The sequence below is a fragment of the Myxocyprinus asiaticus genome, chromosome 39 (genome assembly GCF_019703515.2).
Source record: "Myxocyprinus asiaticus isolate MX2 ecotype Aquarium Trade chromosome 39, UBuf_Myxa_2, whole genome shotgun sequence".
In the NCBI taxonomy this organism is placed as follows: domain Eukaryota; kingdom Metazoa; phylum Chordata; class Actinopteri; order Cypriniformes; family Catostomidae; genus Myxocyprinus; species Myxocyprinus asiaticus.
This window is the reverse complement of record NC_059382.1, coordinates 22483431-22499130: the sequence shown is the minus strand read 5'-3', so window position 1 is coordinate 22499130 and position 15700 is coordinate 22483431. Positions and strand designations below refer to the sequence as shown.

Sequence of the window (15700 nt, the reverse complement as noted above, 5' to 3'; positions counted from 1 at the left end):
AAGCCAGCCGCACTACATAAATAAGTGAATACATTAATTAAAATAAAGCGCATAAAGTTACAAAAATAAAAACAAAATAAATACAACTAAAAATATATAAAAATACAAGAAAATTAAAATAAATAAACGATGCTATCGGCACTGCTACCCGTTAACCCGAACTACAAGCCACGCCGGTTTAGAACTACATTACCCATCAGCGCTGTGATGTACTTCCATCGTCACGAAACCAACATGGCAGCGGCTAGGGCGCTCGCAAGAGTTGTCCGACTGCGATCACAAAACATCAGAAGTCCCAGTTTAATACTTAACAGTGTGCCGAGACGAGGAATAGCAGTTGCATTGACCGTAAGTCAAATTATTTAAAGACATAGATAATATTTAAGTGTACAATCCATTGGGAAGCAACAAGCAATCAATCCGTAAGTGATTTCTGGAGCGAATCAAATAGTTTTGAATGAGCTAGTATATAGAACTGATCTTGACATGTAGTTGATTGAATCTGATACTCGATAATAATCTGTCGAATTCGGTCCAAAATGATAACTGAAGCTCATACTGTTGAAATGTGCAGTATTTGTCACAGATTAATGTGATAGTTCCATCGGTGAAGTTGTTGCTGCAATTGCGCTTAACTAATGCAATAAACTCAAATACATTTTTGCTTATTAAACTCAGTTGTGCATATTTTTTGTGCTAATATAACGCCTCATTGAACGTTAATTCATACACTGACAAACGTGACAGCTCAGTGAAATTGTACACTGATTTGTAAAGAAAGTTTAGGAAAATTTTGCTAGTCTGCAGATTACATTGGTACGGTGATTTCCACACACAGGTTGGTAGCCGCAAATTTAAGCATGTTCGTGCTTCTTGGATCGGCATTGGTTAGTTTTTAATTAGCTCAGCCAATCATATTTGGGGGTGTGTACTGGACGCAGATGATTGGCTTAGGTTTCTTTTGATTAGAGTCGGTGATGTTTGTTCTTATTCCATAACTAATATCAGGCATACATGAACCAAACACAAACACTTTGCATTCACAGTCATGGAAAACCTGGAAATATCAGGAAGTTTTAAAAGGATTTCCAGGTCTGGAAAAGTCATAGAAATTAATTCAATCTTAAAATTAATTCAAATTTCTATTAGGGCTGCACAATTAATCGAAAAAATAGTCGAGATTACAATTACAGTTGTCGCAATTATATTATCTTGAAAAGTGTCAATTACACCATTCCATTTAGGTGTACTCCCATTGCACAAAAAATACTATTTAAGTAACATATTTAATAAAAAATATAACATATTTTTAAGTTGTTTTGTGCATGAATGCAGAGGCGTTTAAATGAGTCTATAAGGCATATCAGTAATGTTCACTATCTAAATTATACGGTGTCATTTATTCAGAATGTGAATAACACAATGTGAATGTGTTTTCCATGCAATTAAAAAAATAATGTAATTCAGGAACACAGTTCTCAGTTTGTTTTGATGCTTGGCCCGCATAAAGAATATGGCATTTGGCCCCAAACAAAGTAAGTTTTTTAATGTAAATTCTATTAATTGAAATTATGAATCACAATTACAATATCAAAGAAAGTAATAAGCAATTATGATTCAAGTCATAATCGTGCAGCCCTAATTTCTATATTCTACTTATTTTAGTTATGCTCTGCTTTAGAATATTATATTGGGTAGAAAATGCTCTTTATGAGTTCAGTGACTTTACATTTTATTTTACCTTTTTTTTTTTTATCCTTATCCAGTAAACCGATACTGGAAAAATCAAGGAAATTTAATAAAAAATTAACTGGTGAAAATGTGTGGGAGCCTTTATGTTAACTAACAACTGTGTATCTCTATCCACAGCCTCTATAGGACTCACAGATGAGCAGAAAGAATTTCAGAAGGTGGCATTTGACTTTGCTGCCAATGAGATGGCACCACATATGGCAGAATGGGACCTGAAGGTAAATCAACTCGACAAAAAGAGACTATATTGTTTATGTATCATGCTGAAACTTTTACCACTTAGGACTTGTATCAATGTTCAGTATTAATCATAGAAGCATTGTTCATATTTTCACTTATAGGAAATCTTCCCTGTGGATGCCATGAGGAAAGCTGCCCAGCTGGGGTTTGGGGGGATTTATGTGAACCCTGAAGTTGGCGGCTCTGGACTCTCTCATCTGGACACCTCTATCATCTTTAAAGCATTATCCAAAGGCCGTGTCAGCACAACCGCTTACATCAGCATTCACAAGTGAGTCTACATTGCTATCTGTAGCTTATACCCTAGCCTTCTTTCACCTTTGTTATAAGCAGTGTTGGGTGTAATCTGATTACAAAGTAGTCATTTACTGTAATCAAATTACTTCAATTAAAAAGTAGTGACACATTACATTTTAAATGATTGTAATCAGATCAAAGGTAGTGATTTTAAATTAATTGAATTACTTTCAAGTATATTACTAGGGTTGCAGATATTTCTAAAATACTATTATTTATGTAGAATACATTTAAAACAAATCACTTTAATAGGCATAAGTTTGCATTTCTGTGACAGCTGAAGAAGCGAGTATGACATTATTTTGAATTTGTTGGGCAGAAAAGAGTTTTAGAAAGTAACTTAAAAGTAAAGTAATTAGTAATTTGATTAACATTTTAATCAAATTAATCTATTGATGACTTCACTAAAAAAGTAAAGTAATAATTAGTCATTTGTAGTGGATTACTTTTTAAAAGTAACTTACCCAACACTAGTTATAAGTTATGAGAAAGTTTCAGCTGCATTGTTATAAATATCTTTATTGTAATTATATTTGATCTGCTTAATGGCATGGCACTGATTAAAATGGCGCATTTGAACATGTCTGTGAATATTGTTTATTAGCTCTTTTTATTTTTTTTTGCTGGTTTGTGTTTCATTGTGTGTTTGTTGGTTGTGTTACCACAGCATGTGTGCCTGGATGATAGACAAATTTGGTAACAATGAGCAAAGGGAGAAATACTGTCCTGATCTCTGCTCTATGCAAAAGTTTGCCTCCTACTGTCTCACAGAACCTGGTAAGTTTAAGGTTGCATTTTTCTGTTAAATTAACTTGTGTTTATTTTGTTAAATCAACATGCATTTCTCCATTAAGAAATGTATTATTTGACGCTGACTACCACACCTGGAGTCGTGATTTTGAATCCATGGTGTGCTGAGTGACTCAGCCAGGTCTCCTAAGCAACCAAATTGGCCCGGTTGCTAGGGAGGGTAGAGTCATATGGGGTAACCTCCTCGTGGTCGCCATAATGTGGTTCTCGCTCTCGGTGGGGCGCGTGGTGAGTTGTTGACTACTCGAACACACATTACTCCCATAGACTCTCATTGGAAACAAACAAACTCCTGTTATAGAAATCGCGGACAGCAACAGTTGCTAAGATAGGATTTGGTCAGAAACACTTAAGACGGGGCTTCATGAAGGGTAAATTCTTTTTTTTATGTAAACATGCACTAGATGGACGTCTTATTTGCTCCTCGTTTCAATGTTTTCAGCGTCTCTGTTTTCTAGACACCGCGTAAGGTTAAATAAACGATCACTTTTTAAAAGTGCGTCTTGAGACACCTATTCTGTTATATTCTTTGCGCTTTTTTGCACGATATTAATCCAACTTTTGAACATGTTCGGCCTGAACGGCCCCTTAGAATACTGTTTTTGGCTTGTGTATTTGTAAAACATCATAGCACCATTGGATTGTGGTGAAAAGTTCTGAAATTAAATGAAATTGGTGATTTCATAGTTGCAGTCATATTTTATGTTTTCTTAACACCAGGTAGCGGAATTGATGCTGCATCACTTTTAACCAGCGCAAAGCTCCAAGGAGATCATTATATCCTCAATGGCTCAAAGGTACTGGACTTGTGATGGGGAAATGATTACGGGATCGTATCAATAAAGGTCCTCATCATGCAGCATTTCAACAGATTTCAGTGTTTCTTCTCAGGAAATGCCTTGTTGATGAGAGGTCAACGGAGAATGGCCAGACTGGTTCGAACTGACAAAGTCTACAGTAACTCAGATAACCGCTCTGTACAACTGTTGTGAGAGAATGTTATTCTGAGATGCGGGTTGGCACTGTTTTGGTGGCAAGAGGGGGACCTACACAATATTAGGCAGGTGGTTTTAATGTTGCAGCTGATCAGTGTGTGTGTATATATATTATATAAATTGTGCAAGATTGTACAATGTTTTAAGAGTTCATTTATGAATTCATATACTTGTTCTCTTTTTTAGGTACAAATGAAGTGATGAGGATGATCATTGCATGGAGTTTGCTTACTGAATCATGAAAATCATATGCTGCTGTTCATGGAGTGAAGTGTTACTCTGGTTCTGGGTTCTATCATGTACAGGACAAACAAGATATTTATTCCATCATTATCTAATATGTACACCATGGAATTAAAAGTGTGTAATGTATTCCACCTGTGTGTTACTAAATTCTTTAGAGATTACTGATCTTATAACACTCCAATATAAGGAAACCTACCTGCTGTTTTAGATGAAGAACTGTCAGTGTCACAGTATTTTCCGTAGCTGTTAGAATTTTCTGAACGTTTCTTATGCCTTAAACTTTTGGATTAGTAGATCCAGATTAAAGTGTTTATTATAATAACAAACTAATCTGATCATCCCTTGAGCAGAGAAGCAGCAGAAATTTGAATGCAAGGATTTTTCTTTGTTTAGGCTAAAAGATTGTGGCTGGTTACAAGAGGTTATGTTATTAAAAACATACACGTTACTGCACAAATGACTGGAAACTAGTTTAGTAGAAATCTTGCAATGATTAAGCCTAATAATGCACCAGATCTGACCAGTGTTTAATTTTCAGCATTTAGAAATCAGATTTATATTGCAATGCTGCTTTGCTTTCAGAGAGACTTTTATGACATAACTTTGGGAGATCATTTTCAAAACACAAATCAAATCTCACAGTGTGGCCGTAAATTGGTTGTCCAACAGAGAAGAGTATTTATGGTTTTGATCCTCATGTTGTTTTTAAAATGAATGACAGTTTTGATGAAAATGTCCTTTTTGTGTTTTGAATGTCACTTGCAAAGCTCGTATCTGTTTAGGATGTCTCATCAACATGATAATGCTCTTACTGTATATTAGATAAGAATTCAAAAGCTGTCTGCTACAGTGCATTTGTCTATTCAACTCTGTTAGTGAATAAAACATTTCTCATGGCTGATCAAAATAGATATCTCTCTCTTCTGGAAAAACTGACAAAATATTTAGCTATGAAGCTAAACAGGTGGAATGAAGTGGGACACTTTCAAGTCCATCTGGTCCTCTGTATCTGTCTGACCTGCAATTAGGTGATGATGATGAGGAGTTGTTTATTTGTTGTTCATCTGACTTTTGAAGAAAAAAAAAACCGTACTGAAAATCAGTTTTAACAGAGGTTTAAATACACACCTAGACTCACTGGCGTATGTTGAGTTGCCTCTTACTATTGCAGATCACATATGCGACTGCTGTCCCAATGAGCAGAAGAACGAGAAAGATTCCCATCACCAAACCACCGTTAACAGCTGCAGTTTCCCTATCTAACAATAGAGTAGAGGCAGAATAACACCATATCACATTATCTGGACTGAGCAGCGTGTGATATGCAGTACTCACGAGCCACTCTGAGAGTTATGCTGCATGCTGTTTGGTCGAGCTCATTACAGAATCTACAAGTGTAGGTGCCCAGCAAAGGCATCAGACAGGTTGAGCAACATCAGGGAGCCAAAAGCACAAATATTTAGGCATGATTAATGGTCTAACGATATGGATTCTTCATTAGCTGATCAGTGCTATCTACAGAGTAGAGTGGACGACGAACCATATAATGCTGATGTTTATATAATACAATTTTATGACAGAAAATAAATAATGCCATGTAACACCATAATAGTACATCCCTTATGAGTCATTGCAGAAACAAGAACAAAGAAATACCTGAACACTACATGAATGTGAAAATGCTAGGTTAGGCTTAACTCAGACGATTCGTACCTACCTTCTACAAAACTGTCTGGCAGTAACTGGGCTGCATTCTGCTCTCTGTGCCATGAATAAATAGGTCTGGGGAGACCCTGAGAAGACTGGCATTCCCCATATAGGTGTTTCCCTGCAGCTGACACACTGGCATGGATGGAGGCACTGATAATCGAAAGAACGTTCTATGAACATACGGTGTCATTGATATCTAGATAGGTAAAGTTTGTCCAGACAAACTTAGATATTGGCTTGACAAAGCCTTGTCTGGATGTAACAAAGTATTAAAGGTTTTGAGTTTGATGGTTATACAGACATGAAAGATAAACAGCCAGCTTGCTAGATAGTCACACAGACTGTCACATACAAAGATAAACCATATAAGTCAGATAAACCATCAGAGAGAGAGAGAGCAACTTAAAGCAGATCAAAGGCCTTGTGTGGATAATTATGTTGGTAAAGCCAAAATAATTTTATTCTACAAACTTTTTAGAACTTTCAAGGTGCATCCACCAAACTTGGCACAGACCTTCAGACTGTTCTGGAATAGTGTGCTGTTTATTTTTAAAATTTTTTTAGTTATTTTTTATTTTTTTATTATTTTACCTGATCATGCACAGCGGATGATCAAAAAACAGAAAATCCCATTGACAAATCCACAATGTGAGCACCTTCTGACCAAACGCCATTATATATTGAATATTTTGTTTTCCTTGCACTTGCACTGGGATAAGGAGCAGTTTGTGACAGCGTGGCTCTGATTATCAGTAGGCACAACAATATCCAGATTGTGCTTGCTAGAAGGGGAGGCAGGTCTGGCTAAACACGCCAACTTCAACCATAAATATTATTTGATTTCTTATCTTTATCATCCTTTTCTCTTGAAAACTGTTCAAAATTTCAACCATATCCAAAGTGCTTTTGCACAATCTGTAGTTTTCTGGGTGTTGCTTTGGGCTAAAAGTATACAGAGGCAATTTTGGATTTTAGTTGTGTTAAGCAGAAAAAGTGTTTGCGTTTCCTCCTAATTCTTGACAGGCCATAACACACAGTAAAGTGGGGACTCGTCCAGGATCTCAACCCAAGATTTCTTGCAACCAAAACAAGAATCATATGCCAAGACTTAAAGTTAAAAGAAATTTATGTGGCTGCCAAAAGAAAGTGACTAGCTCTGATATTTTAGATATTGAATATTAATGTAGTTTGTTTAATGGCAGGGTCAATTGAATGCTACATAAAATGACTGTGCTAACTGAACTCTTTAACCAACCATAATACAAAATGTAGTACAATTTTGTTCAATGTAATTTTGTATTGGTTTAATAAGCAGAACATTATGGTAAGTGATCAAATACCACTATTGTAACATTTCTCTTTAACCTCACTGAGGCATTTTTTAATTCTAAGCCTTTTTCTTACAGTACCTCTCTGTTTCCATAATGTGGACAGTTGCGGAGCACTGGTTTAAAATCTGTATTAATTGCAAATGAAAAGTGAGTGGAAATACAGAGCAGACAATATCTTCAACCAATTCTTCACCATACTTGAAAACAACATTCAGCATTGACACAGATATCCAACATTGCCTCCAATATTCAACTCATTAAACCACAAGGCTAGATGTTCGTACATTATCATAAACATATGAATGAATACATGTACACTGCCATGGGACTTACATTATCAAATCTTTTACAGATTATGGGGGATTTAGAGTCATTTCTGCTCTGTTACAAGAGCATTGCAATATTTAGCATTTATTTGTTTTATACTCTATTGTAAGATATTTTAAGAGAGCGTTTTCATGGGTTTTCGTTTTATCTGTTTTAAAGTGGTCTCTTTTCCTCTTCTTGGATCTAAGTTCCTCTGAAAATATAACATTTAAAAAAAAAAAACATTCCCAGCAGAAATCTGTCAAATGTGTGAGAAAATCATGCCACGAGAGAGAAAACTCCTGAGAGAAATGGAGGCACAAGAGGCACAAGAACAGCCAATACTAAAGATGAACTAATCGAGTATTGTCATAATTTTAACCAAACAACTACTAAAAAACTGGATAAATCTGAATGTTTTACAGTAATGTAACTGTTACTGTACGAAAAGTCAAACATTATTAGTGGTGCCTAAATCCCTTCATAATGTCATTGTAATGTACAACAAACTGTGAGACAAAATGTATTTGTTACATTTTAAAAAATTGCCCAAATAAATAATTAATAATAATAAAAAAAAAAAACAGTCCTTGGTCAGTGTAATGGTTTGCAAAAGAATAAATTCACTGTGAGTGTTTAGGCAACATAACACAAATTATACTCAGTAAAAAACACAAAACATAACACTATAAAACAAGCCACCATTTTTTTTTTTTTTTTTTTTTTTTTTGACAGATTTACTGTACGTACTTTAATCTTTAATGTAAAAAAAAGTATGTTTATTTCTGTCATCTTAATTACCACCATTGCTGAAACCCTTCCTCAAATACTTTTGGCTACAGTCGTACAGTTTTTATAAGTCTTTAGCACTTAAATCAACTTGTGTGCTAAACCAGTGAACCTGCATGGTTCTGGGCAGGCACCATGACTGGCACAGCACCCATGCGGGACAGAGTGGCAGTGTTTATAGGCATGTTGAGTGGGCGCGGGGTCTGCGGCATGGCCCCCTCAGTCCTGGGTGGGGAGCAGCTGTTGGTGCTGAGGACTGCGGAACTAAGATGGCGGGGAAGGTTATGGTAGAGGTGATGGAGGTGCGTGTGATTGGGTGTGCTGCTGATGTTGTATCCAGGCAGGCCGTGAAGTGGGTTGGGCTCTCCAGGGCAAAGGCGGTAGGTGGTGGTGCTCCCTGAGGCTGTGAGGAAGGAGGCTGTATCAGAGGCATCTGGAGGATATGGGTAATGGTTGTTGGGCAGATGGTGAGGGTCCCGCGGAGAAGGACTGGTGGCTATGGAGAATAACGTGCCGTTCTTTGATATGATGTCTGATCCTGTGCCACTTTTAGCCCAGGAAACCCGTTTAGGTGCCTGTGCATCTTCCCTAAAGTGAAACAGCAGTCAGTCAGCAAAAATGCCACCTAAAGTGACAAAATATATTTAACATTTTGGGATAATTCCTTTGTTTTTATATATCTAACTTTTGATATATCAAAATATTCTGTCATGGGTTTAGAAAACTGTAGTGACCGTTTTAATTAATTGATTCAACTGAACACACAATGTTATTATGCACGTAAAAAAAAAGCCCCTGAAAATAGTTTCCAGGGCCCTTAATAAAACTGAACTGCATTAAACAGACAATCACAGAAAAGTCACAACTGCCCACAGCAGCATTAAGAACAGATAATACACACATCTAATCTAAGCTTTCTGCTGAGTATTATAGCGAAAAACAAGATGAGGGCTCACTTGATGTCATTGGGCATCTCCTCCTCTGTATCACGGTTTCTACTCAGGATAAAAATCAGGAATAACACAAGCGCCATCAGTCCCACCACTGAACCCACTGTGGCACCAGCGATGACCCAGGTATTGTTAGCTGCCAGAAGAATGAGGAACAATTCACTTACTGGCTGGACAACATATCAAATATTCACAATCTATTTGCAATGTTTTTGCTGGCGATATAAAATTAAGCAACATCGAGAATATCACGATGATTTGGCCACACTAAAAAAAAAAAAATGTTTGTCTATTTTTTTTTATCTCCACATTTCAATTTCATAACAAAATTCCATCAAACTGATTTGTGTTATGTTTAACAAAATGTAATTAATATATTTTATTTATTTATTTTATAAATAGGCCTCAATTAAATCTGATGGAATTTGAAATGTGGAAATATTAAAAATATTTTTGTAAGTGCATTAACTTTTGTGCTATTAGAGTATGTCATTAGACTAGTTTTGCAATCCTTCTTTATCTTGTGACTCATTTACATGAATCACTTCAAACGGTCTGATTCAATGAATTTGTTTGTGTCATCAGAATGAGATTCCATTTGCCATGTATTAAAATTTTCTAGTAAAAAATATATGTTGGTAAATATTGCTATTTATGATTATATATTGTTATATTGGAGCATAAAAGTGAAAATGGTTAAATATTCTTCCTTGTGGTTATTTAGTGAAAACAGTAAACATGCCTTGATGAAGACATGATTATACTGAACTAGATTTTTACTGTACTTCATGCATTAAACAATTTCAGTAAATAGAGTAAATACATAAACATCGAAATATTTGTCAAAAGGCTGAAAAAAATATTTATTAGTTATATCGCCCACCCCTACTAAATGCGAAAATCCATATCATGTTACGTGTTATCAATCTTTTTGCGTAGTACTTACGGGTGGAGACTTCTAAATTGATGTGGCAGCTATCAGTCCCCGCAGTGTTGCTGGCACGGCAGACGTACTTGCCAGACATGTTTTTGGTGAGGTTGCTAAGTCGAAGGGTGCCTTGCCTTTCATCTGAAATCAGATGATCTTTCATCTGAGTCATGCATTCATAAAAATGTTTTAGGATTTAAAAAAACAAAAAACAAAACAAAACCCAAATCTTTCTAGAAGTCCTTCTTATAGAGTTAATCACTCCATATCAGCCACTGCTGTGACCTCTTTGTGTAAGGCTTTGCCGAGCATAGCTGATTATTCAACATCTATATCAAATAGTAGAATAAATATGGGGGGGGTGCACATATGCTTTTCTATTGTCATAAACAATCTATTGAAATCACTTTTCAAAAGAGCACTCCACCATGATTCTACAGGAAGCTGAGAGATACACAAATGGGACAAAAGTGTTCTAGAGTTCTGGCTACAATTATGTGGAAACAATACAGTGTCTACTTTCACTGCATGACAGTGGCAAAAGCTTTAAGAAGGATGACAAGCAGTGCATTAAAACCATAAACACAGACAACTGACATTACATTTTTGCCATTATTATAGGGTTGGACAGAGATTGCAGCCTGACCATCTGCTGCTGTGGGCTAATGTCCATACTGATTGGCCTGCCATGAGAGGGCAGCCAAATTGAAATCCAAGAGTTGAGGCCAGACGCTCCACTGACTCTGGGCATTGCTTTAAAGGTGTCATGAGCACAGACATTTAACTAATAAAATATTGGTAACACTTTAAGGTTCTATTTGTTGAAATTAGTAATGCATTAGGTATCATGAACTTTCGATGAAAAACATATTTTTATTGTACTGTATTTATTAATCTTGGTTATTGTTAAGTTATAAAAATGCAACTGTTCATTGTTAGTTTATGTTAGTTCACAATGCATAACTATTGTTAATATATACAACTTTTAATTTAAAAAAAGTATTAGTACATGGTGAAATTAACATTAACCAAGATTAATAAGTCCAGTTAACTAATGTTAACAAATACATCCTTATTATAAAGTGTTACCAAAATATAAGTGTGTAACTTATTGGTAGGTTAATGCTGTAAAAACTATAAAGGATACAGAACTAGTAGCTTTCTATTAAGGTTCATAAATCCAAAATATTTCATTAATGGGAGGGAACAAAAAGATGAAAGGGGTAAAATGAGGTTTGGCAAGCTTTTAGACTGAGTGATGAATCACAGGTATTTAACTTGGGATATTGAATGACTCTAATCTCACTAACGCTAACATTGATACTAATTGCTGATTGCAAAAATCTCCCATTGGTGGTACAAACAGATAGTCCTGCCCAAATCTCATTGATCAAGACAATATTGCTGTGTCAGGCTGGACAGGCCCCTCAAATAAACAGAGGAATATTTTAATAGTGCCACAGTGTTTCGCAGGTGAAATTAACCTACAAATGGATTACTTACATTTGAAAGTTGATGTCTTTAACATAATGACTTCACGAAGTTTGTCTGTAAAAAAACTTGCTTTCTCATTTTTGTACTTAAGACATGAACAAGTAAACAAGGGTTGTGGACCAAACGGAACAGCACTGCAGGAGTCAACCTCACGTCTAATGTGGCTCAAAGAGTATCTCTAAAGGAGTTCTCTCTCTATCCTAGGATCTAATCTCTTACCCAGGTAGCCCAGCACAAGCACAGGCTGGGGGCAGGACCTCCACTCTGTGAATGTGCAGATGCAGGTGATACAAAGAGGGTAAGAGCAAGAGAAATAACCAGGAGAACATATTAAATTGTCTTCACTGAGGGGAAAAACACTCAGCATCTCGTCTCCATCAGGATTCTCAGTTTGGGAGAAACACTCCTGTGTAACGTGAGACCCACGTGCCAGGGATCAAGGTGGAAATTTGCTGCATGGCTGATAAGTATAAGCCAGCTTTGGTGAACAGCTGGTACCACCGTCTATTTCAACTAAAGACTTGTGCTGATCAGAGTAAACATGTCAACAGAAATCATCATGATATATTTGGAAATGATGTATCAGACTTTAATGTCTGATTTCTCTTTTGTTGACACTGTTGTATGTATGCTCTGCTTTATTGTTGCAGAAGGACATGACTGAAGGTGCATGTGGGAATGTGGTAGTCCTCAGTGTTAGATGGTTACTGGCACTGAGTCAAGGTCAAAACCAGCAGTGTTCAGAAGCTGATTGAGAATCTGTCTGGCTGGCTGCTCTGAGGGTAACAGAGCTAATTCCACCTCTCCTCAGGCCAAAGAGAGAGAAAAAGAGGAGAAACGTGCAAAGATATCAGTGATAAACGATGCCTGTGCTGTTCTTCTATATACAGCATATAACCAATCTCACACAGTTAATAAAGTGCCCCAAAGCACAGAGCAAATCCAAGCCCTGAAATAATAATGATATAGCAATGAAAACCTATTTAACAAGTTCCTTTTTCTCAGAAATTAGACTTCTGACAGCAGTTTTTTTGTGTGTGTCTGTGTGGTACATGTGAAAATGGGTTAAATTTGTGTATTTGTAGATATGCTTTTTGACACTTTGTGATAAAAAAGTAAAAATAGTTGTACTATGTAAATATATAATATTATCATGTACACACAATTATATTATTTGAACACTTAAAGGGACAGTTTACCCAAAAAATAAAATTCTCTCCTCATTTACTCACACCCATACCATCCCAGATGTGTATGACTTTCTTTCTTCAGCAGAACACAAACAAAGATTTTTAGAAAAAATAGCTCTGTAGGTCCATACAATGCAAGTAAATGACGACCAGAACTTTGAAGCTCCAAAAATCAGATAAAGGAAACATAAAAGTAATCCATATGCCTCCAGTGTTTAAATCTATACCTTCAGAAGCGATATAATAGGTGTGGGTGAGAAACGGAACAATATTTAAGTCCTTTTTTACTCTAAATCTCCACTTTAACTTTCACTTTCAGATGTGAAAGTGAAACTAAACAGGCACCACATTTTACTTTCAGATGTAAAATTGAAAGTGGAGAGTTAGAGTAAAAAAGGACTTACATTTGGATCTGTTTCTCACTCACACCTATTATATTGCCTCTGAAGATACAGATTTAACCACTGGAGTCTTATGGATTACTTTTATGTGTCCTTTATGTGATTTTTGGAGCTACATAGGTCTGCTCACCATTCACTTTCATTGTTAGGACCTTCAGAGCTGAAATATTCTTCTAAAAATATTTGTGTTCTGCTGAAGAAAGACAGTCATACACATCTGGGATGGCATGGGGATGAGTAAATGATGATAGAATTTTCTTTTTTGGGTGAACTATCCCTTTAAAAGTGGTCTAGTGTGTCCCTTTAACTCCCACTGTAACTAAATTTTAAACAGACAAAATATACTGTATAATTCCATTCAGCAATTTCAACAATATGTTCATATTTTTCTGTAAAATCATCATTAGTTGATGAAATCTTAGGCTCTATAACAAATCCACAGAAGCTCATGACTGTATTTGATCTCAGATAGAGAAAGAGAAGCCAATTCAGAGATTATGGAGAAAACTCACTTTGCATGGGAGAGAAGAAAACTTCAGAAAGAGGAGCTTCTTTGGTCCACTTGTACTGAGGAACAGGTTTGCCATAGCTGGATTTACAGCTCAGAGTCACATTGCCACTCACTACAGGATCTCCCGTCATAGAGCACACAGGAGTGGAAGGAGGAACTAAAATAACCAGAGAGAAATCACAAATTGGATGCTATATGACACAAGAGGCCTTTTCCCACCCACAGTCCTGGTACTTTTTCCTTAGTAACTTTCTAGATGATAACCCCTTCGAGGAACAGAACATCAGAGGAGACTTTTCCCATTGCATTTGCATTCACAAAGTAACCACCGTAGTGATGTCATCTAGTTTCGACGATTATTATTCTGACGTTATTTGCATGCACGTTTCAAAAGCAACAACAACAAAATCAACAACAGCGGAGGACGCCAGGATTGGAGCTACACTTACGTGAACTTTGGCTGCATCGGATAATGTTGGCAGCTGCCTTATCAGTTAATGGTTTAAACAACAGTATTTTTGGATGAATGGAACTCTATGAACAGTTTAAAAGGCACCTTATTTCATCCTACCTTCATCCATCCTTATACAGCCTCCAAAGGCAGCATTTTTCAGTTTTCGGACGCAGCTTGTGTCTTCAGGTTACAGTTTAAACTGGGTTCGTGAGGCGTGCGAGCAGTGCTCCGTGCTGCAGCCGGTGTGAGAGATGAGACGAGGCAGCGAAAAACGTTGTTTAACCGTGCAGCACACTGATTTGTGAACCACTTTAACTGATTTATTAAAAATAATTAACTGAAAAGAATGATTCACTCATGAACAGGATATCACTATGGCTTGAGAACATGTTTTACCCAACACAGTATCACAGTGCTGTTGTACTAAACATCAGTACAAAATAATCAGAAACATACAGGAAATGTATTAGTATATTTAGAAATTAGAATTAGGGATGTCATGATATTGATACTGGTACTGGAATCGGTTCTGATGCTCATGTACTTGTACTCGCGCTCGTAAAAATGCTCCAATACCAAAAACCTATACCATCTGACGTACAACATCTGTCATTTTGTTAACAATCAGCGCACAAATTAAGTTATGTCCTAGTGTGATTGTTAAACACAAAGGCCACAAAATAAAACAAAAGCTCAATTTAAATGGAAAAAACTATGACAGGAATATCTCACTACTGTATAGTTATATAATATTCACTGTAATACTACTACTACTACTACTACTGCTAAAAATAAATCAGTAGTAACTGTATAATATTTAAGCAATATCTCACATCTCTAATGCTCTGTTATGCAGCACTTTATTTGACCAAAATTACTCAATGTTGTATTTTGGATTGTGGTGTGAGGTTCTTTATAAAAGTACTTCATTTGATAAAAATAATACAATATTATGTTTTAACTGTTCTATATTCATTTGATTAAAGTTTAAATAAATTCATTGATTTAGACACATTTTGATCATAAAAAAATAAATAAAAAAAGCTGTTGCTATGGAATTCAGGGGGGGGAAAAGGTATCGTAAGTACCAAAAAGGATGTATCGGTACTCGTTCTAAAAATATAATAAAATTTAAAAATATATATATTGGGACATCACTAATTAAAGTTAAACAAAATGAATAAATGCTGTGAAATTATTGTACATTGTTAATTCACTATAACTACTGTGTTAATCTTAATTTACACAACCTTATTGTAAAGCGCTACCAAAAAAACATATATTTACTACAGAAAT

The 15700-nt window shown here is 36.0% G+C and overlaps 2 protein-coding genes across 2 annotated transcripts in view; one reads left to right on the top strand and one right to left on the bottom strand.

Annotated features, from left to right (window-relative positions):
* The first annotated feature begins 222 nt into the window (after positions 1 to 222).
* On the top strand, positions 223 to 4159 carry LOC127429877 (isobutyryl-CoA dehydrogenase, mitochondrial-like). Its single transcript, XM_051679196.1, has 6 exons — positions 223 to 348; positions 1870 to 1970; positions 2094 to 2263; positions 2957 to 3066; positions 3820 to 3896; positions 3991 to 4159. The coding sequence occupies exons 2-6, from the start codon at positions 1938 to 1940 to the stop codon at positions 4003 to 4005; spliced, it is 405 nt and encodes a 134-aa protein (XP_051535156.1). The 5' UTR covers positions 223 to 348; positions 1870 to 1937; the 3' UTR covers positions 4006 to 4159.
* A 4024-nt stretch (positions 4160 to 8183) lies between these two features.
* Positions 8184 to 15700, bottom strand: part of LOC127429965 (endothelial cell-selective adhesion molecule-like) — an 81536-nt gene continuing 74019 nt past the window's right edge. Inside the window, exons 4-7 of the mRNA XM_051679367.1 lie at positions 13952 to 14107; positions 10373 to 10495; positions 9433 to 9562; positions 8184 to 9064 (exon numbers count right to left, since the gene is read on the bottom strand). Coding sequence (XP_051535327.1) covers positions 8575 to 9064; positions 9433 to 9562; positions 10373 to 10495; positions 13952 to 14107 — 899 coding nt within the window. The 3' untranslated portion in view covers positions 8184 to 8574. The remainder of the gene's footprint in view (positions 9065 to 9432; positions 9563 to 10372; positions 10496 to 13951; positions 14108 to 15700) is intronic.